The sequence below is a fragment of the Vanessa tameamea genome, chromosome 9, assembly GCF_037043105.1.
Source record: "Vanessa tameamea isolate UH-Manoa-2023 chromosome 9, ilVanTame1 primary haplotype, whole genome shotgun sequence".
Classification (NCBI taxonomy): Eukaryota; Metazoa; Arthropoda; class Insecta; order Lepidoptera; family Nymphalidae; genus Vanessa; species Vanessa tameamea.
Genome location: NC_087317.1, coordinates 283,035 through 304,871, shown reverse-complemented (window position 1 = coordinate 304,871; position 21,837 = coordinate 283,035). Strand labels below are relative to the sequence as shown.

The 21,837-nt window shown below is 36.3% G+C and overlaps 2 protein-coding genes across 6 annotated transcripts in view; both read right to left on the bottom strand.

Annotated features, from left to right (window-relative positions):
• Window positions 1–1,249: 1,249 nt before the first annotated feature.
• Window positions 1,250–8,892, bottom strand: LOC113402877 (hydroxysteroid dehydrogenase-like protein 2). 2 transcript variants are annotated; one of them, XM_026643227.2, is made up of 12 exons: window positions 8,710–8,892; window positions 8,474–8,637; window positions 7,789–7,880; window positions 7,411–7,532; window positions 6,824–6,910; window positions 6,346–6,464; window positions 5,663–5,759; window positions 4,846–4,940; window positions 4,556–4,683; window positions 2,502–2,607; window positions 2,095–2,223; window positions 1,250–1,801 (listed from the first exon to the last, which is right to left on the bottom strand). In XM_026643227.2, exons 1-12 carry the CDS (start codon window positions 8,730–8,732, stop codon window positions 1,689–1,691), a joined length of 1,275 nt encoding a protein of 424 aa, XP_026499012.1. In that variant the 5' UTR covers window positions 8,733–8,892; the 3' UTR covers window positions 1,250–1,688. The 2 variants fall into 2 exon arrangements, with proteins under 2 accessions (XP_026499012.1, XP_026499014.1); XM_026643229.2 differs by lacking the exon at window positions 4,556–4,683 and adding an exon at window positions 2,950–3,020.
• Window positions 8,893–9,745: 853 nt separating this feature from the next.
• Window positions 9,746–21,837, bottom strand: part of Wake (wide awake) — a 163,075-nt gene continuing 150,983 nt past the window's right edge. For all 4 annotated transcript variants that reach the window (XM_064215744.1, XM_064215746.1, XM_064215747.1 and 1 more), the window contains 11 exons: window positions 19,955–20,072; window positions 18,173–18,271; window positions 17,788–17,942; window positions 17,029–17,241; window positions 16,447–16,630; window positions 16,238–16,370; window positions 15,341–15,476; window positions 14,807–15,012; window positions 13,642–13,787; window positions 11,785–13,348; window positions 9,746–11,484 (listed from right to left, as the gene is read on the bottom strand). In XM_064215744.1, the coding sequence (XP_064071814.1) occupies window positions 11,149–11,484; window positions 11,785–13,348; window positions 13,642–13,787; window positions 14,807–15,012; window positions 15,341–15,476; window positions 16,238–16,370; window positions 16,447–16,630; window positions 17,029–17,241; window positions 17,788–17,942; window positions 18,173–18,271; window positions 19,955–20,072 (3,290 nt within the window). In that variant the 3' untranslated portion in view covers window positions 9,746–11,148. The remainder of the gene's footprint in view (window positions 11,485–11,784; window positions 13,349–13,641; window positions 13,788–14,806; window positions 15,013–15,340; window positions 15,477–16,237; window positions 16,371–16,446; window positions 16,631–17,028; window positions 17,242–17,787; window positions 17,943–18,172; window positions 18,272–19,954; window positions 20,073–21,837) is intronic.

Sequence of the window (21,837 nt, the reverse complement as noted above, 5' to 3'; positions counted from 1 at the left end):
ATTTGGCCAGTTGCATCACTCCTTTTTTTATTGTCACGAAATGTAAGTTTCGTTACTAGTAAGTAAGGTATGTATTTGAAGTATGTTCGATATAACGAAATTATTTCTATACACGAGCTGACAGATGTTTTTTTGGACCAAAAACAATGTTCAATTTAATAATAATCCTAAATATTTAATAATAAATGGCAAACTTTACATTAGTAAGTATAATCGGTACCTACCTACTTGGTTACGTTAGGTTTAAAGTAGACATTGTATATATCGAAAAATAATTATTTTTCCTTTTTTATAAAATTTTACGCTTTCATACAATTGATAGTGCTATCCTGCCGTTTAAGATGAAGCGCGCTCGCCTTGAAGATGCTTTTATTTTCTCTTGCTTATGCACAGGTGCCGGAATAGCGTGACTATTCACAAGATTCTATTTTTTTCTATTATACAGGTAGGCACCAACTATAGACATTAGCACTGTAAGTAATATTAACCCTTCCTTATATCGCCAATGTGCCACCATCCTTGAAAACTAAGATGTTATGTCCCTTTTACCTGCAGTTATATTGGCTCACTAATCCTCGACACCGGAATGCAACAATACTAAGTAATGCTGTTTGGCGGTGGAATATCTGATGAGTGGGTGGGTTGGTATTAACATAGGAGTGTAGACCCTTAGTGCACGTACTGGTTGCTCTATGGAAGGGTGAAGGAGGCGTGAAGTATTGTAGCTGTTGTGCATATTCTGCCAAGAATAAAGTACTCCATGATGTGAATTTTCTGTATCAGCAAATACATCGCAGATGAATGACAACCTACCTAACGTGACAGTCCAATGAGTTCAATGTTGTTAGTTGATATTTGCTGCGGTGGTGTTTAGAAATACAGTATTAAAAAAGCGAAAATTTCCTAAAAAATTATAAGTGTAATCTTTTATACCTGTTGCAACCCTAACACCATACAAAATTTATCATCCTATTCACTCCCTCATGCTAGGTATTTTATATTAAGATTATTATAATAAAATAAACACCCCATGGGGGTAATATGTTTTCAAGCTTATCGTTAATTAATCATGTTTTGATCACAGAATACAAATGTTAATCATATACACACATTGCTAAGTCTAGCAGACAATTTCTGGTCATATTGGAGCAAATTAGTAAAACTGAATACTTAGTTGGACAGTTAAGATCACAATATGATATTTTTGATTTGATGGTCAGATTTGATTATAAACAAAATGAAAAGTAAATATTTTTTGATACACTTTATTAGTTTAATACAATATTCACAATACTTGTCAAAAAATATTAATAAATACTTTATTATTTATTCAATACTGAGTAGTGAGGTATGTATAAGAAATAATTTACATTTTCTCTGGTCAATCAAAATTTCAACAATTCAACAGTTTATAATTGACATAACTGCCCTAGCACTACAATTATTCCAGTTTTAAATATTGAACAACTCATATTTCCCAGCCAATAACAAACAATTACATAACACTGTTTTTATCTTTTAAAGTTTAAAGCAAAGTACACATGATATTGTTCCAACAATATGAATGCACAAATTGTGAAGTAGCACATAAGAAACTCTTATATTAGTATCAATCATTTTATAGTATCAAAATATCTGCTCTATCATAGTATCATAATATACAATATTTTACATTCATTTAAACTTGATCAGACCTTGTTCTTGAGTGACTTCATCATTTTCTCAAGCTTCATTGCTTTCTGTAAATCACCCTTTATCTTCAATTTTCCCATCATGAAGGCATTTGTCGCCTTCAATTTACCTTAAATAAATATTTCCTTTAATAAACATATATCATTAGAAAATGTAAAAAAAAACCATTCAATTTATAAATATAAAATAGTTGAAACAAACATATTAAATGCATATAGTAAATGCAATGTTATATTTTTGATAGTTCTACTTGAGAATTTTAGTTTAAAATGAACCAAAAAACAAACTTGTTATCAAGTTGTTTTTTTTATTAAACAAATGACATAAAAACAATTATCAGGTTGAAGATAAATTGTCAATTGAGTAAAGAAACAAGTTATCTATTTTATATTAAATGTGTACCAGCAAACATATCGGCGAAGTTATTGCTGTCCATGGTGAGAGTTGCGTCTGGGGGGTTTTTCGGTTCTCCTTGCCCGCAGGAGCCATCGCCGTTCTTCAGGTCCAAATGCCAAACTCCTTCTTCCTTACCTAAAATCAAAATATATGTACATGTTACATAAAACTTTTATCTAATTAAAATAATTATATTCAATATATTAAAAATGTCGAGTAATTGTGCTATTTAAACACAAACGTACATAATAGATTCTTATTTTCCAAGGTCAATAAAATGTAAAGCCATCATCAAACACCACATCAGTTCAAAATGTAGATTATATTTTGTTCATATATATTACGAACTACAAAATGAGAGTACTTCAATTTATTACATTTACATATAAATTTGTTAAATAAAACATATTTACCTTTCACATTGAACTGAAATACAGCCTGTGTCTTTTTTATTAAGTCAGGTGTAATAGATTTTCCGATGGCTGCAAATAATTCTGGAATTTGACCACCTGATTCAGCCTGTAATATTTAATTATTATGTTTGATACAGATTATTAACACATTTAAAATTGTTTATATTATATACTCTATTCTACAAATTATCTGTGATTCCTAAGTAAACAATGTGTATGGCAACATTATATTGTAAGATAAGCCGGTACTATCATAAATCATTTATTAATGATATATTTATCTATTGATATTTATAGATCAAGGTTGATTTATAAATTGTTCAACTATATTTCTCTGGTATTGATTTATTTTGTGCCCGTTTCATTCAAGAGCAGGAAATAAGTTAACGAAATTAGTGGTCATAGGTTTAATATAAAAATGGTTACAGATGTTAGGGCATGTTCACACCTTTGTGACAGCGTCCTTATTTTCCCCCGGAACATCCAGAAAGAAGTCAGGTAACAGATTGTTTACATTACCTGTGAACAAAGTGAGACGAATCACAAATTTTGATAATTATCTTGTGTTGTGTAGATATACCAACACAAACTTCTAATTCATTTAATTTTTCTGGGTAGTTTTCTCGATCGATTTTCTTCTTGTTTGCTGTAATCTTTATCATTTAAACATTGTCTCGTTTACTTAAATGTATTGTCTGTATTAATATGCTTTTATCATTTAGCTCCTTTTTGTCATTGTTTTATATCTAGTCTATTTTTAGTACGTATAATGAACTTGATAAAAAAAAAATAGTAAAGATAAGTAACAAGGAAAATAATTTCCATACAAATATGCAGTCGGTCAAATTCAATATAAATAAATTGGCGATTTTCCTCACGCAATAAATAAATTAATAACTAACCAATATTGAATATATCTAATAGTGGAAATATATATATTTTTTTATCAATATCAACATAAATATTGACATTTCAACTTATGTATAATATGACAGTAATATATATGAGAGAAATGTAATCAAAATAGCCTATGACCACTAATTTATTAAATGTTTGAAATTACATCATAACGATTATAATATATAAAAAATATATAATATATTTTTAATAATTAAACACTATTTTAAGGAAGTCTTCCTCATATTTAACAATTATTGTGTGTACAATCGTTTGTGTTGTTTGTTTTTCGTATTGGCATTACTAATTGCCAAGAACTAAGGCGACATTTTATGAATACTTATAATCATAGATAAAGTGTAGAATAGAATTGATTTATCAGTCACAAAATTAAGCAAGCACTATGTTCAGAAAAGCTTAAAAAAATATATATCTTAAAATGATATATATACACATATACTAAAAATATCACAAAAATATTTGCAATTGCAGTTTGGTTTATGGTGGATTTTGCGCATAATGCTGAAACTGTATAAAAAAATCACTTTTTATAAACAGTCTTTTAAAAATGATGTTTAAAAATAATTAATGAAATAGTGATATTTATGAAAAAAAGAAACCAACCAAAGATCTAAGTACACAAATAAAAATTAAGTTCATATCAACTTGAAAACAGATTCTTACACAAAAAACATCATAATTATTATTAAGGTATCCATTGTTACAATGAACTACTATTCTCTACTTTACATGTAACCTTACCGAGCAACTGTGAGTTGATTTACAGCTGAACACGTGTCAACATCGCTGATCATTGACAGAACTAGGATGGTAGATAAAGGGGGAGACGTCTGAAGTCATACTTAACCATTGTTATGTTTACATTAAACTGACCACTATAGTTCCTTGATAATTGTTTTTATTAACAAGAGACCACAGCTAAACTGCATGAGAATAAGTTCATAGAATTAAATGTGAATACTACTGCCGGTGGCGATTTTTGAACTGATAAATTAAACATCATCAGCTAATGTTTAGCCGATGATATATAATCAACTTACCTCTTTTCGTGTCGTATCGATACGTTGTTGGTTTTTCACTGACATTGATTGATTTTAGACAAACATTAAAAATGTTAAATAAAAATGGTAGTTAACCTTTTCCTTATAGTTGACGGTTGAGGTATGGTACCGTCGTATCGACGCAGTGGAGACCGTTTGCCGGTGGTGGGTCAAAGCCGCAGGATCGTCCAAGAAACCGTCCAACATCAGATTATCTGCGTTCTCTACGATTTGAATTCACCATGTATTTCAATGACACCTAATCGCACTTCGAGACAGTCGCACTCACTCAGTGTACTGGTACGATAAATGTATCTTTTCTTAAATGAACTTAACAAACATTGGTATAAATAACGTTTAAAACAAAAGTTGAAAAGTGAACTCACTTGGGTCACACGCGTACGGTGTCAAATCCGATATACCGTATTTTTTGATCACGTCTTCGTCAATCGCAAAGATGCCGGTGTACTTCTTGGGGTCTCTGCAATCATGTAATAACGACGTAAGTCGTAAAGGAACTCACAAAACTTCATCTCCTAAAGATACGATACGCATAATCGATTCCGAATGGCGGGAGTAAAGATAAATATATTTGACCTTGAAATGACATAACGTCATCGATCTTATTGATGGGATCTAAGATATACACTGAGGTATTGATTAATAATGGCATATTTAAAAAAATGTCTTAGAAACAGTGAAGTTTTTATTGGAACTTTATTAGGTAAATTCATTCATCGTTTTGAATTTGATATTAAACTTACATTACATTTTTTTTACATTAGCATAGCCTGTAAATTTCCCACTGCTGGGCTAAGGCCTCCTCTCCCTTTGAGGAGAAGGTTAATTACTAAAATTAATTTTATCATCATTAGATGAAAAAAATATTAAAAAAGGTTCCGTTGCCAGATATTTTCAAAAGCTGTTCAAAGTTTGATAATCGGTAGTACCGACAGCTCTCCGGTCGTGTCGGTTGTTACCTCATCGGACCACGCGAGTCGGGGACGGAGTGCACTCGTGGTGGCGCACACTCACCGACATTACAGTCGTCGCCCGCGTCTCGTCGTCGAGAGCGGCCAGCGTGACGGGGAAACGGTCAGAAAGATATCGTCGGCTATTCGACCTCGGCGTGCTAAGCCACGGTGCAAGAGGGAGGGGGTGAGGACAGGGCGACACGCGGGGCGGGGTAAGGCAGGGTCTCACTGGGCGAGCATGACGTAGGCGGCGTCGGCCACGATGTCGGGCTTGCGGCTCGTGCTCGTGTCGCCCGTCAGCATCTCGATGGCGGCCGTCGCGATCGCTGCAACACACGCCCCGCGTTACGCTCCCGCTGCCGCTCCCGCCCCCGCTCGGCCCACGCGCGTCTACTCGGCGTAGGGATTGGTTACGAACGGTAGACAATACAGAGGGATGCGCGGGCACCCGTTTGGAACGCAGTTCCGTTCGCTGTACATTATAAATTAAATAATGTTATTTAATTCATACGTATAGCGAAATATTTAATCCATTGTGTGCGTGTGTGTGTGTGTGTGTGTGTGTGTGTGTGTGTGTGTGTGTGTCTGTGTAACTGTAATTAAAAATCATGTCAATTAAAACCATAACAAACGATAAGTATGAATAACATTGTGTTAAGCCGTATATAATAATAAGAGACGGCGAAAGGGATGAAAAGGTCGCCCGGAGAGAGCATAACGCTTTTCCTCACGGGACGACTGCTGCCATTTTGGTTGATTTTCTGATCACTCACGTCTAATCATGAGATGACTAAATGGATTGATGTCTGACATTTTGACAGAACGTTCAGAATAATTTACATTTATAACTTAGCCATTTGAGAACAAAGTGAGTTAAATTTTCAAAAATGACATGTTTTTAAGGTAACATACCGGTCTTGGGCCAGAGCGCGTTGACGCCGATGTTGTACGGCTTGAACTCCTCGCTCATGCCGAGCACACACATGGACATGCCGTACTTCGCCATCGTGTACGCCACGTGAATCGAAAACCTGCGGCATTATATATCTTGTAAGCCATAAACAACTCTAACATACGAGAGAAGGTCTATGAGTCCGAGGAACGGTAGAGTTAGATAAAAGAGGGGGGCGAAATACAATGTGCGAAGTTTGCCGTAGGACATTCCTTCTGATATACATTTTTCCCCACAGGTATAAACATTAACTTGAAAATTTATTAACAGTATAAGAACTCAGAGTGAATCCGATTCGTTCCATGAATACATTGAGATCCCCTTGGATTAAAAATTGCTCATATTTAACAATAAGAAATATCATAATAAATTAAAGATTTATGAAAACAATATACATTTTAAGTTATTATAACTGAATCATTAGCTTCGGCTACTCACCAGTAGGGGTTCATGTTGAGTGGTGGGGACAGATTCAGAATGTGGGCATGGTTGCTGTTCTTCAACAGCGGCAGACACAGTTTAGACCTAAACCACAAGTAAAATTCACTTTAATTCTATTATTAAGTGAAAATATAAATGTAAGAAATATCAATGTTTACTTTACTACAGTAACATTTGTATACACAAGTGTAATAAATAATTCATAAAGATGGAAACTTTAACAAGTAACAGTTCAAAATCAAAATAAACTTAATTCAAGCTCTTTAATGCCCCGGGCTGTAGTCCCAGGGCATCTGGGAACCTAGGGACCTAAATCCAGCTGCAGAAATATGTTTATCTGATACATGCTAGTGTCCTCAAAGCATGCAAGCAAAATGATGTATGCAGGATAAATAAATATATACAATGTATAAAAAATTTAAGAGTTGCTTGCCCAAAGTTGAAACAGACAGATTTAACCACTTGTAAATATTTAACACAAAAATTAATTTCTGTAAAATAATTACTACATGACTTCAAATGTCATTAATCCATAAATACACTATAATATCTAAATACGAATAATAAAGTAATTGATTACTTACGTTAAGAAAGTCCCCCTTGTGTTAATGTTATGCATGAGGTCATATCTCTTCATATCAGTCTGGGCCGTGCCAGTCAGGGAGATAGCCGACGCATTATTTACTAAGATGTCAATACCATTGAACTGAAATTATAAAATAAATCCAGTGGATTAAATATCTTAGCCCAAGATTGTGGGTTCAGACACATAAGCACAGATTATCTTGCACAGAATGGTGGAATAAGATAAATCTCTACTAAAAACAATAGGAGGCTGAGGACAGTTACAGACTAACTTTTTCTGAAAGTGCAAAGTATTTCTATTTTATTTTATTGTTATATAAATTAATAGCTATTATAGAAAATCAATAAATTAAAAAGGTATACAACACAATCCATACCTTCTTGACAGCTTCATCAATAGCATTTTGAATTTGTTTCTCTTCTCTCACATCCACTATGCACGGAAGGGCTTTTCCTCCCAGAGCCTCGACTACATTGAAAACAAAATATTCTTATAACAAATATAGGTGCTTCAAAAAGTTAATTGGTATAAAAAATGTACCAAGTCATACTTTTTTTAGCTGAACAGAGCTGTGTGTTCACTCATAGAGACTTTATATTCTCTAAAATGATTATTTAATTTATGCCTTAATATTTAATGAGCAATATTAAAGTGTTAATCAGAAAGTTCACTGTAGGTGTTCACAGACACATTTATTGACTGACATATCTTAAGCATAGTCATACCGTAGCCTAGAACAGACTTTGTTTCAATAGTTTAAGTATTTGAAGATCACATTGTAAACAACAGTTATTACATTTTGCCATTAAAACTTAAAAAAATATAAATAAACAATGTTTTGTAATTTATTGAAATATGAATTTTATTGGTTTCTCCATAAAAGCGAAATTGATTTTGTAATAGAGCAACTGTTTTGACCAAAGGTCAGTGGACTTTTATCCTCAAGTCCAAAGTCCACATATTATTATAATATCAACGATAACTATAAAACGTAATTTAACATATGGAAATATGATATTTTATTCCATTGTAACTTGAGAATAATATTTTACTGTACTTACTTTCTTCAGCAGTAGTATAAATGGTTCCTGGGAGTTTCGGATGAGGCTCCGCTGTTTTGGCAGCCACAACAACGTTGGCGCCATCCTTAGCTGCTTTAAGCGCGATAGCCTTTCCTATGCCACGCGAAGCCCCCGTTATAAAAAGGGTACGACCCGCTAACTTCCTAATAAGCATAAATTACGTGAAAGTGGTGGAAATGTTAATTTTAAAATATAACACTTCAATCTTTTCTTACCCGGTATTTGCAACTAAACTCATCTTAACTTAATTATCAAAATAAATTCAATAAGTTTTTCGTATTTTAAATGAGACTAACATACGTTGACTAAATTCTTTAATTATAAATTAAAATACAATACACAACAAGTTACAACGAGGTATGTATTATACTGATTAAAGTTGTAAATTGTCAGTGTCAGACATCATCGACTACAGATAACTTGTCGAGTCTTATAGTTCAAATATAAATGATCCCAGACCCAGGAGCATTTTTAAAATTTTTGACATCGATTTTAAGTGTTACTACTTAATAGAATATTAGGTTTACAAGTTACAAGCTTTTATTTTTTGCAATGTTTGTTAGTACTGTTAGGTGAAACATGGTATGCGGAGGAAGCACCACGTTGTGAGGTCTTGAGCATGGACGTGGATAGATATAGAGGAAGGGGACGACCAAAGAAACAATGGATGGATTGTGTGAAAGACGATATGGCCGGAAATAATGTTACTTGTGAGATGACGTCAGACAGAGAAGTAAGGAAGAAGGACAGAAGGATCATGATGATGATGTTAGGTGAAACATGGCAAGTAGTATTAGAACCCCTTCCTTTTAGCTTACGGAGTTGAGATTTTTTCATGTTAATTCAGGTCTAATGCATTTAGTTTATTGATATGACCTGTACCAATTGGTTGTCGACATATTTATTTAAAAAAAAAACTTTTTATTTATTGCAAAAAAAATATGTAAAAAATTGCATAAAACTTATATTGGTCTACATTAAAATAGGGAAATAATAAAATAAAAATCAAAAGTGAATAATAATACAATAAAAATCAAATCTATTTTAGATAATCAGATGTGTCATCATCACTTATTACCTTCATTTTTTTATTTCCGTGAGGTTAAGCCTTATATAGTAACATAACTATTTTACATTTACTGCCGTTATTGACAATATTGAAGCCATCAAAATCTATTAAAAAGACTTATCAAGTGACATTATCTTAAGACGATAATAAATAAATGCAAAATAGACAATAATAAAAGAATGAAGATTTCAAATACATTTATTTTGTGCATAATTTTATACTTCCATTTCTCTAGTTTCTAATGTACAACACCGCGAATAGGGGTGAATCTTACACATTATTAAAATAATCTACAAATAAAACAATTTTATTAATATAACATCATAAGACATTTAGTTAGGCTTTATTGTAACAATAATTGCAATCCGTAAGAATGGCTCGAATCGTTGATATATTTTTTTCACAATAATTATTATACAATGTACTAACTACATCAATAACCTTTAACTAACAAAGTGTATTAAATTTCGGAAACGGAAATATAAAAGGAATTTTCATTCATTTTACAATTTCTTTTGTATTTTGCACAGATAAAATATTCTTAGACACTTATTGGTATTAAAAATAGATTCGATTCGATTATGTAATGTTACCAAATTGTTATTTAAATTATTTTACGAGAAATAATCAATAAAAATGATGTTGTATAATTATATATACATATAAAAAAATGAGTTATGGCAATTTAGGTAACACTTTATACGTTAATCTAAAAATATTCTTAAATATTCCGTTGATTTCAAAAAGCCCTCTTTCGGCATTAATTATAAAATCACAAAGGATATTTATAATATCAACTACACACATTACTATCATTTTGTATATAATTTATATTAAACTTTATTTACATATTTTTGTTGCCCTGATGTATGAATTTTTTGGTAGTCATATGCTTTGAGCAAGAGAAAAATGTAAGAAGCATTTTGAAAATCATTACTCATTTGAGTTCTTTTAATCTCTGTTAAACATGAGATATAATAAAATACCTTATATTCTTTCAAATAAACAATCAGGCACTTTTTTATGGATATGATATACAGATGTGTTTCATAAAAGAAGGTTTCTTAATTTGTTTATATATAAGAAAGAATCTGCCTGAAACAATCCTATTAAACATTAAAAATGATTTAGTTCTTTATGTATAGTCTATTTAAAGACAATTTTATTAAGATTTTTACACTGGAGAATAGTTCAAGTATCTCAGGAATCTGCAGAGCTAGATCTAATTTGTATTAAGAGTAATACACAAGTAACACAGACAGACAGGAAAAGCTACAAAGATTAATTTCTTTAGAATCTAACAGTGATAAGATTGAAAATATGTCATTCAAAGAGCGATGTATCTTACAGTCATAAGCACCAAACATTCCGGAGTCCATCTATCGTTACTCACAACTTCACTATAATACTAGTCGTTTAAAGCATCAAAAATAATAATTGGCACCGAAAATTAAAATTATTATATCAGCATCTAAGACTATTTATTCGGAGATATAGACCTCATTTAAAAATAATAATAATATATCTCGTATTTATTATCTTCATCAATAAAATTAATCTCTTCTTAAAATAGATTGATCTAAGTTTAAATGTAAGCTGGTTGTTTGGCAGAATGCTGCAGAGCCGCTAGCACGTCATGTTTGAGCCTGACGTACAATCTTCCTTTCCTCCACGGGTTTTGGAGCTGGAGCGGTCGAAAATCGTCCCGCAGGCATCTCTCTCTAGCTCCTATGACAGCCACCAAGCAGAAGTCTTGCAGTTTCTCAGGACCATAAACAGGACCCGATTTCCCTTTGAGGACGGCGGCCATATTGAGCTGTTTGACGACGAGGTCGATGACCTCCCGCGCGGACGTGCGCGGCGTCACGTGCAGCTTCAGCGACGTGCCCGCCGCCAGCCCCGTCTCGTACGCTGCGAACACCTGCAACCCGTTGCGAAACTGATACAACTGACTTATGGGTCAATCCGACGCACGTCTAACGGTGAGGCTCACAGGTCTGATCAAAGGTCTAAAGGTCTACGTGCTTATGAAGTACGGTAGTATAACACTGTAAATTCTTTGACAGAAATATCAAATGAATATGAAACTTATCCCAAGTTTAATATTTATTGGATTTTTCTATCTCTGGATGTGTTACAATATATTATAAAGTATATTTTAATGAAAGTACTTTCTGTGACTAATATAAATTAAATTATTCCAGTAATCACAAATGCATACCTGCAAAATACCCGCTTGCTCCGAAGTTCTCTGCTCTATAGGTAGAGTACCAGTTCGCTCCTCGGTATCGCTCTGTCTGCCATCAGTCTTAGGAACCTTATTATTATACTCTATTTCCTCCTGCGTTTCCAACAGCGGCTGCCGCTTGACACAGTGTCCCTTGCTGAACAAGTCTTGGCCGGTATCCGTGAAGTCCACTTCGGAACTCTTCACATTATTCATGCTCTTCGATGATATAACGTTGCCCTGTATTCGGTGATTCGACGGACGGATTTTAAGCGGAACTGCTTTCGTAATGGGACAGCTTTGGCTCTCGGAGTCACTCGACAGACTTTGGGCGGATTCTGAAACGTTCGTTTTGCCAGTTTTCACACTGATCATGCTTCCCGGATAGAAGTTCTTCACCATCAGCAGGGGGCTGGACGATGTGGAGACGCTGGTGTTAATACTGTGAGGGCGGGGCTTTGGTTCGATGTTCTCGTTTTGAAGCACTAACGTGTCTTCGCTCCGGGATGGAGGAAGGCGGCTGTTGGAAATACTGACGTGAGATCCTGAAGATTTGATGTCGAACTGTGAATTGCTACTCATGTAATTATTACTCATGATGCTCGACTGTGTGAATTGGGAATCGGCGCTACCTTTTCTGGCGTATTTAGGATCAGAATGAAGATATTGCGAACCACTCAGATTTAAGGTTGAAACTGAGGTCTGACGGGGAGCTAGACTAAGTTGTTGTTCAGATTTACTAAATTCCGGATGTAGGCTAGTATGGTTTCCGTTTCCGGCCGGTCCGGGCCAGGAGCCGCGGCCGGGCGACGTTTTAGTAATTTTCCCGTCTCGTGGAGGTATTTGGAGTAAATCTATTTTTAAGTTGATATCTTTCTCTGAATCCCCACAGTCCGGTCCATCGATAGAAGTTTTGGACGTGGTATTGTCGAGTACATTTTTGAGCAATATTCCCGAACTGGGGCCAGCTTTATCTTTATCTCTCGCGAAACCTATCAGGTCCATCAGCCATCGCTCCGCCTTCCATATTAGGTTTAAATTGTTTTGGAGATCTTCTAATTTTGTCAATCTCTCTTTCGCAGTCTGGAGCTCAGTGCAGGAGAACGCTTCTCTTTGGGAATGGGCGGCTAAAGCTACATCTAACTCTAATACACAGCTCAGTTTTGAGTATTTATTTAAAATGTTATTATGGTAAGTTTGTAAGTGGATCATTTCGAAAGCCTGGATGGGAAGACTTAAAAGATCTCCTTTCTGGAGCAGGATCTCCTTCTGCCCGGGCACGGAACAGGCCTGTTCCGCCGGCGGACATATCATGATGAAACTGACATCGTGATTGAGTTCAATAACTTCGAGATCATATATTCGGTGGGTGCTGACGTTCTCGTCCGGTATCTCCATGTCTCGGAAGAGTCTCCGCGCGGCCGTGGCGATCTGTTCGATGAACATCTCTTGAGATTCTGAAGGTTGTTCGTTGTTTCCAATTGACACTAAATTGTTTATAGATTGTGTTTCATCGGCAGTTTTTCCCGAGTGAGATTTTAGGTACTCCCATTCTTCTCTGGAAAAGTTGATAATAATGAGAATATAAAATGTTATTATTGTTGACTGTTCAAGAATTTACTATAACATACTATATATATTTCTTTTTAGTTAAAAAAAGACTTTCACATTTAATATTAGAATAGAATTTAAAAATAGAATTCCTTTTAAAAGTATTTTTTTCCATAGTTATAGGCGAGTATAATGTTTCAATATTAAATATTGATGGTGACTTTAACTTCAACTTAGAATAACTGTTCTTATAAAAATAATTTAATAGAATATAATATACACAGATTGTTTAGAACTTACGCGGACACATGCGGATTATCCCTTACTCTAGTGTGTGGAGGGACGTTAGGGGTTCTCGCTGGAGCCACGATCCGTACAACTTCAACCGAGGACTGCAGTTTGAGGTAGCCTAAGTATAAACCACGGGGTAACTGATCTCTGGATACCTGCGAAAATAATTATTAGAATTAACAAAAAATTAATATACAAGTGCAAAATGTTTACTATTGCAATATATTATTTGAATACTAAATGAGACAAAACTATTCGTAGCAATATTATTATTACTAACTTTTACTAGTTTTAATCATGTTATTAATCGAGCTTTACTTTTCGGGAAAACTGTTTCTATCGTCATGGAGCGGAAATTATTAATTCAGCATTCCTCGTTATTTAACTTAAGCACGGAAAAGTTAGTAGAGTAATCGAACGTGTGAGCAGGACGCAGCATATCTTTGTCACCATTGCAAGTCTCATGGGACGACATAATGGACAACATTAATCACGTGGCAATCGATTTATTTTATGATAAAAAACGAAAAAATGCGAAATAAAGTCAAAAAAGAAATATAATTAAAATACAAACGAATTACATTAATGTAAGGGGAGAAATTGCCCCCTGAGAACAAATTGCTAGCGCACTGACGTTTATATTGCGCAGCGAGCAGCGAGTCTGAACTCTGTCTGTTTATTTGGTTTTTCACGGCCAAACCAATGAAACGTATTTGATGAAGTTTGGTTTGTAAGCTTTGCAAGCCATCTTGAACTCCAAGGAAGCACATTGTTTATACTGACACCTGCCGATCAATCCCTGAATCTCATCGGCGAAGTCGGTTTCGGCAACTAGATTTGTATAACTATGGTGTGCGGTAGATGCTGGAGTGCCAAGGGTCCACAAAACGAGTACGTTCAAAGCGCTTTCAAAGATTTCAGGGTGATTACTTGGACATGTTAAGAAGTGACCAAACCAGACGAGGAGCATCAAAACGACGACGATTGGCTCTTATCAGAAAGATATAGCTGCAAATTCATAGAAGATAATACGACCAAATGAGAAACGTAGAACAGGACCCCTCATTGGAAAGGACAAACGATAGGAATAAGAAGATACTCTCGATATCGACAGAATTACTTTATCATATAATACTGTTATACTCAGACGTGGATGATTGAAATTATACTTCACCTGATGGTAAGCAATCTGTTCATGGACAGACGCCATCAGCAGTTCCCCCATCGTGTTATCTTCACTGAGAACTCTTCGTCTGAGTTTGGAAACTGGAGCCCATCTTGAATTCAATGCGGAGATCGATTTTGGCGACTTGACCATATTCACACAAGAAAGAACCACCGTGCCGTGAGCGTCTCGGAGTGGCTTGTGGTACAGTTGCCCTGAAAATTATGAAATTTATTTCTAGATTAAATAATGGATGTTTTGTTAATTATCGTGTAGCGTCAAAGGCCATCGGCCGGCACAGAATCGCTCTTAGATGACACGTATGTAACCTATTCGTATTTATCTTTGTGTAAAATAAACTGCGCTATTATATTCATTTCTATTACAAGTTTGAATATTCAGCTAGGAAAAAGGTAATTTTTGAAACTTTGATAAGAACTAAGCTACTATTATTATTTAGTGAATTAGTGTTAAACATAAATTATATATAATTAATAAACAAATGCCAAAGTTACACAAATATTAGTACTTAAAAATGACTACCTAAGTCTTGTATACATAGCGCGGATTGCATCTGTGCTGCAGCTGTCAGCAGCTTCAACCTGAAGTGTATCGAGGAAGAGGTGTGCTTCTCCATATCTGATCTTAGTGACTTCACTTCATCCCAGGAACACGACACCTGTGCAGAAAAGTATATCATTTAGTGACCAAATAAAAAAAGAAAAGGTTAATATGTCGGCTGTATATTTTATGTTTGTCAGAAAACCGTCACTTATGAAACGATTTTTTAAAAAAAAATATTGTTCAATTTTTTAATGGTTTTATTAGTATGTTAATACTAGCATATAGATAGTAAGTATACACACGCCAATAAGCTATAAGGAGGTATATACATATACAAAAATAGTAAATATAAACAGTATATGATAAAATTTGATATTTTCTGAACTCACTCGCTCAACTCAAGAGGGGCGTTCCTCCACGTTAAATTAAATATGATTGCCTTGCATTAGTATATAAAAACGTACTAATAAAATGATAGTTGCTCAGATTATTTTATTAAAATAATAGATAATTTAACTTGGAAGTTAAATCAGAATTTACTTGTAATAGAACAGAACCGAACCGAAAAATAAATAGATAGCTGACAAAGGGTTCAGGATGGGTCGATTATCTAAATCGGTTTCAGTTTGATCGACGTTTAATCTTTGGGCAGGTTATCGGATAGAACCGATGTGAGATTTCCGAATACCGAAGGTAAGTGTAATTTAAATAGTTGCCTTATTTTGTTTGTAAATAAGATAAACTTGAGCTCCGTCCGTAATTTTAAGGGTATTCCCACTGCTATAAATATTTTTGAATGTATTAATAAATTTCACCTCGATCACTGTTACAATCAAATCACCAAATTATAACAACAGAATCGTCGCATAGCATCACCTTCATGAGCCAGTGAAAGTCGGTGTAGATGCAGGCCGGGTAGGTCTCGTCCACCTCTATGACCGGCAGGAACTCCTCGCTGGTGACCAGCACCTTGTCCTCGTGGTATATGATGCACGCCAGGTACACGCCCCTGCGGGGGAGAGGGCATCAGCGAAAGGGACTCGTGCGGAATGCCACCCACCGGTCGGAGCCCGAGCGGCGCTCACCTGCGGAGGTTCTTCTGGAACTTGCTGGCGGCGGTGAAGAGCTGGCGGATGGTGGTCTTCTTGCGCGGCAGGCGCGCGTGCCCGCGGTGCCGCGCGCTGCCCGCGGCCGCGCACAGCGCCTCCAGCGCCGCGCCCGCGCCGCCGCCGCCGCCGCGCCCCGCGCGCGCGCACACGTCGCGCCAGCCTGCGCACGGGGGGGGGGGACTCATTGAGTATGCTATACTAAATGGGAGAATAATAGCCAAATAAACAATATTTGACCTCGAATTCACGCGATATCATTGCTCGAGAGCGGGAAGAATTTATCGAAATTTACTATTGTAGTATAACTAAAGCCGTATCGAGAACTGTTAGTAGTACGCCATATAGCTGAGCTGTTAGCAAGTTGCATAGAATTCGTAAATCGAAGGTTTGTTTATCTTTATTCTCTTTTCGATTGCAATGGCCCGCAGGGACTGATAGTTTTTGATCTCTCTGTCGCCTACTACAACACCCATGAGACGAAATAGAGTATTCTATTTAATCACACATATAACTGAGATCGAAGAATCTCTCTCGTGCCACGTTAGACGAAACACTCACTGCTGGGAACGACGCTCCTGGGCACGGAGACGGTGTAGGCTCCCCAGCCGCGCAGGTTGCCGGCGGCGGCGCGGAAGAAGTACCGGCGGCCGCGCGTGAGCCCCGCCACCTGCACGCGCGCGCCGCCCGCGCCCCCCGCGCCCGCCGCGCCCGCCGCGCTCAGCTCGCGCGCGCCGCACACGTTGGAGAAGTCGCCGCGCGACGACCACTCCACTGCGAACCGACCGTTGCTGGCTCTTAAGCGGCGCCGCATTTACGCTTACGCTGACTATTATTTTATAATAACGAGTCGTATCACTCCAGCGATGAACTATGGAAGTAAAAGTTCTAAGATTCTGTTGTGTCTTAAGTACTTTCTAAAACGGGTAATAAGATAAGTAAAAGTTCTTAAGCAGTAAACTTCCATCGACTTTGGAGTCTGAAATTGAGTTTTATTTTTAGATTTTTATCTTTCGTTCGGTTTACAGACATCATTATATGTTGAATTCGTGAGTATGAGTTTATTGTTTATCGAGTACGTCGAGTTCCTGAACGCCGCAGGGCTGGGCTATCGTACTTGGTACACGAGGAGTTTCATTATTCATACTGAATTTTCATGAGGATTAAATAAATTCCCTGCAAGCATTCCTATACGACTAGGAAAGGAATTCAGAACATTACAATTACACCCACTATTTTCGTTTACGTATAATTTAATAACTATGTTACGAGTGATCGAATGAATTAAAGCCGTAAAATGAAGCCGGCGTCGGAACGTACCCTTATACTTGGTGACGATGGGCGCGTCGCGCACGTCGCGCGGCTCGCGCGCGTCCCTGAGGCGCACGCACACGGAGTGCGCGCCGCACACGTCCAGGTCGGGCGCGGGCAGCGGCGCCGGCGCGCGCGCGCGCTGCCAGCCCTGCAGCTGCCGCCTGCGGACACCCTCCCGTGTCACATGACGCTCATTGATTGAAGCCTACACGGTCTTGTGCCATTCCTCGATCGCGACAGAGATGCCAAGTTTGGTGAAATCACCACCTTTTCGCGGTAGGTAGCTCGAATATATAGCACATATTGTTCTAATATGTGTATACATATTATTCTAAAACTATACAACTGAACTCAAACTGAGCCGATCGAACTGAAAAAAACATAGACTCACTTCAATGTCCTGACCCTCCTCTCCCAGTGCTGAGTTTGTTTGTCTTTCTCGGAGCCTGTTCCTCCAGCACAGCCCATAGTTCCGGCCTGACCGGCTGACCTAATGACAAAAATATTTACAGTTTAAAAAAATTAAACACACTTACGTTATCTATATATGTAAAAAAGAAACAAAAACACTCACACACCTACAAACTTGAATTCAGCAGGCAGGTCCCTCATAGGGCGAGACATCCGCGGATACGAAACTACTACTAACTAAGGGAGTACAACGGGGGTTGGAAGTTTGTTTTATAAATTTCGCGCGGGTAAAGCTGCAAGTTCAGCTCGTTCGTTATATACAAGAGTCTGGATCCACGTCCCTCACAATATTACTTCTTTTGAAAGTTAAACCGAAGTTATCTTCTAATAAATATAAATCATAAAACATTAACATCACAGGTTAAACTATATTCTACGTTTTTGTAAGCTATACATTATATAGCTTTCGCTAACCCGTACAGGTTAACGATAATAAGGTACTTAGGCAGGTTTAGTGGCTAGCTTATACGGTTCCAGGTGCCAAATCTTGGTTCAAACAAATATGAGTTATTCGTCTTTCCCGATATTTTAAGTAGCTGCAATAATGAGGAAGTTAACGACGTTCATCCTCGTGCGTCGGTGCGTCAAGAGTCGTCGGTCTGGTCAAGAGGTGTCGGACTATGGAATTGGAGGAATAAAGAGCAATGTGTTTGCACTCAAAGCGGAAACATCCAATGAAACCCGAGCCTATACGAAATATTATTTACGTAATATAAAGTAACGTTCCTATCTACTGCAATGAAAATAAATTTGACATAACAGCGTTATACGGTCATTTATCATATCATAATCACCATCAGTGCATGAAACTGCGGGCCGCTACCGGTGCATGAATAATTTCAGTTCTGATAGAACATACATAGACGTTTACTAGAGTTTTTCATTATTTGCTAACATATTTTTAACTTAGAACGATAAAGTCTTTACTACATTACGGGTAAAATTCATATCCCTCCCACTTCTTTTTCTTAAAGTTGAGATTTCGAAAAATCCATCCTTAGCGTATGCTTACTTTATAAAATAAACCTGGGTTCTAAATTTCATCTTTCTGTACTGAGTAGTTTTGTCTGTCAAATCAAATCAAAACATATTTTATTAAAGTCATTTACAAGCACTTTTGTATTATGGTTTTTTTTTTCAAATTACATTAAATGTCTCGGCTAGAACCGGTAGCAATGAAGACTATCATGAAATACCGGTAAAATACTCAGTATATATTATTTTCTAACATTATATATGCAAAATTATGTGAATCAAAAAAAAATAAAATTCATATAATAGATCTTGCCATAGTAGCAGCCCTTAAGTACTAACCTCAAGCTTCTTCATCATCAATATAATCTTTGTTGAGTAATGTATTAACAAAATTAAGTTTGTTTAGTTTGTTAAATAAAACATTAGTTTTATTTAACAAACGATTCGAACTGATGAATTATTGTCAAAGTTAAAAAGTGTGTGAGTCAGTCAGGACGAAAAATTATAAGTATTATTTTATGTTTTGTGCAATTTGTTCTAAGAGATAATAAAGCTTTAAATTATCCCTTTGTATTTTTCGCTCTCGATTATCCTGGAAGATATTTCTCGAAGGACAGTCCTCACAAACTTATTTTTCCCTATTTGTAGCTGTTTTATTTATGAGACGAATGACAAGTGTTGAATAAATAAATAAATATAACAATATTCTATCGAAAAAACAATTTACCTGCAAACATCATCCCGACAAGCCTTCTCTGGAATGTATCCGGTTACTTCGTGCAGACGCGATTCCGCCTCTCGCGATAATCTGCGCAGATGAGCGCCCAGGGCTTCGGGGTTTTTGACTAGAATAAAATATTACCATTGCATTTTATACTTAAGTTTTATCTAAGGAATACTTTTTCTCCTGATCTATGTATAAACAGGCAAAGATAAGACCTTTAATACATTTGCTTCAGTTCTCTAAACTTTATAAAAAAAAAACATGTAAAAGTCGATTCGCCCACTGTGCTACCGTACACAGGCTGTTATACAAGCTTAGTCAACTTTGCGAATGAGTCAAAAAGTAACGATTCAAGAGGGCCAAGTGGTCGTAACATTTTAATCACACTATTTAATTTCCATGTGCTTAATTTATGATTACATCTTTAGGGAATTTCCATAGATCGGTTGAAATTCGCTTCACGTGTGCACCGACGCATTGGAGCAGTGAGGAGGAATAGACTCCCAACTCCTGAAGTGATGGAAAAGCCGACGGCAATGGCACTGGTTTACAACTTTGATTGATATATACGGGGAAGTACTACAATCTCGAATGCGATCAATCTCATGAGACATGATTACGATTGGCGAAACCATTTTGTATTTACTCAAGACGCGAGCTGATAAATGGCCTCATCGCAGCCTTGATAATGAGCCCGATAGACGTCTTATCAGAAGATTGATCAAATCGTCCAATTGTCTGTTTCGTGCGTTTGTCATTTGTTTTGATCTATGCTATGCTATCGCGAAGATTATCCTGATTCGAATGCTGTGTTATCCTTCCGAATCATTCTGAAGTGATCAATTGCTAATATAATGACATGTGATTTTTGACAAGATTCTCGTGTAGATCACGGATATCGATGCGTACAAATCAGTGATATGATTATTGACGAGACTCTGTCGAAACGGTGTCGGCATTTGCTTCTCTCTACTCAGTATAAAACTAAATATAAAGCCGCTTCACGCTGTTGGTACGCGTAGATATATTAAACTTCGCAACTAATTTTAATACGGTTTTCATCAAAAAACAGAGTTATTCAAGAGGAAAGTTTACATGCCTAATACATGCATATTATAGCAGAGAAAAGAAGAGAATTCTAACTTTAATAGCTGAAACAAACAAGATTTTTCTTCAATCATAATCTATATTATAATGATATTTTTAAGATCTATATACAAATATAGACCCTAAAAATATCCGGGGACAGCTGGGACGTAGCTAGTTATGTCATAAAATCCACCAGCCCGCACTGGAGCAGTGAGTGCGATAAGTTTCAAGCAAAAGCAAAAGGAAGTATTGGTTTAACAGCCGGACATCGACAAGCTTGTTTAATGTTCGACGTACAACTTGAAACTACAAGCCGGTTTAAGACAAACAAACGTAATTAGCTATTTTATTATTGAGATTATTATTATTAGAGAGATAATTGAATTTACTCTTATTTGTTTACTCTAGGAAAGCACCGAAATAATAAACATTGGAATACGTGAGATCAAGTTTTTTATAGTTTGGGACTGTATAGAAGCAGTTTTTGCCGTCCTCAGAAAATAAATCTACTCTGATTATCGTCCGTTAGGTTGGGAGTCCAAATTAATAACATAAAAGTTGAATATGTTATGAGTGAGCCCTACCATTAATCTATTATATATTCTTACTTAACATATATAATCTCCCCTGATGTATGTAAATCTAATCAAGGTTCAAAGGCCGTACCGGCGATATCGGCGCTGTAACGCCTCCGTGAACATATGTTGTACACAAGGAAGGTGCAGACTACAAAAGGACGCTACGTTTGCCGGGCGGACTAGCACAAAGGCCTCTCATCAGTATAGATGTTTTAAGTA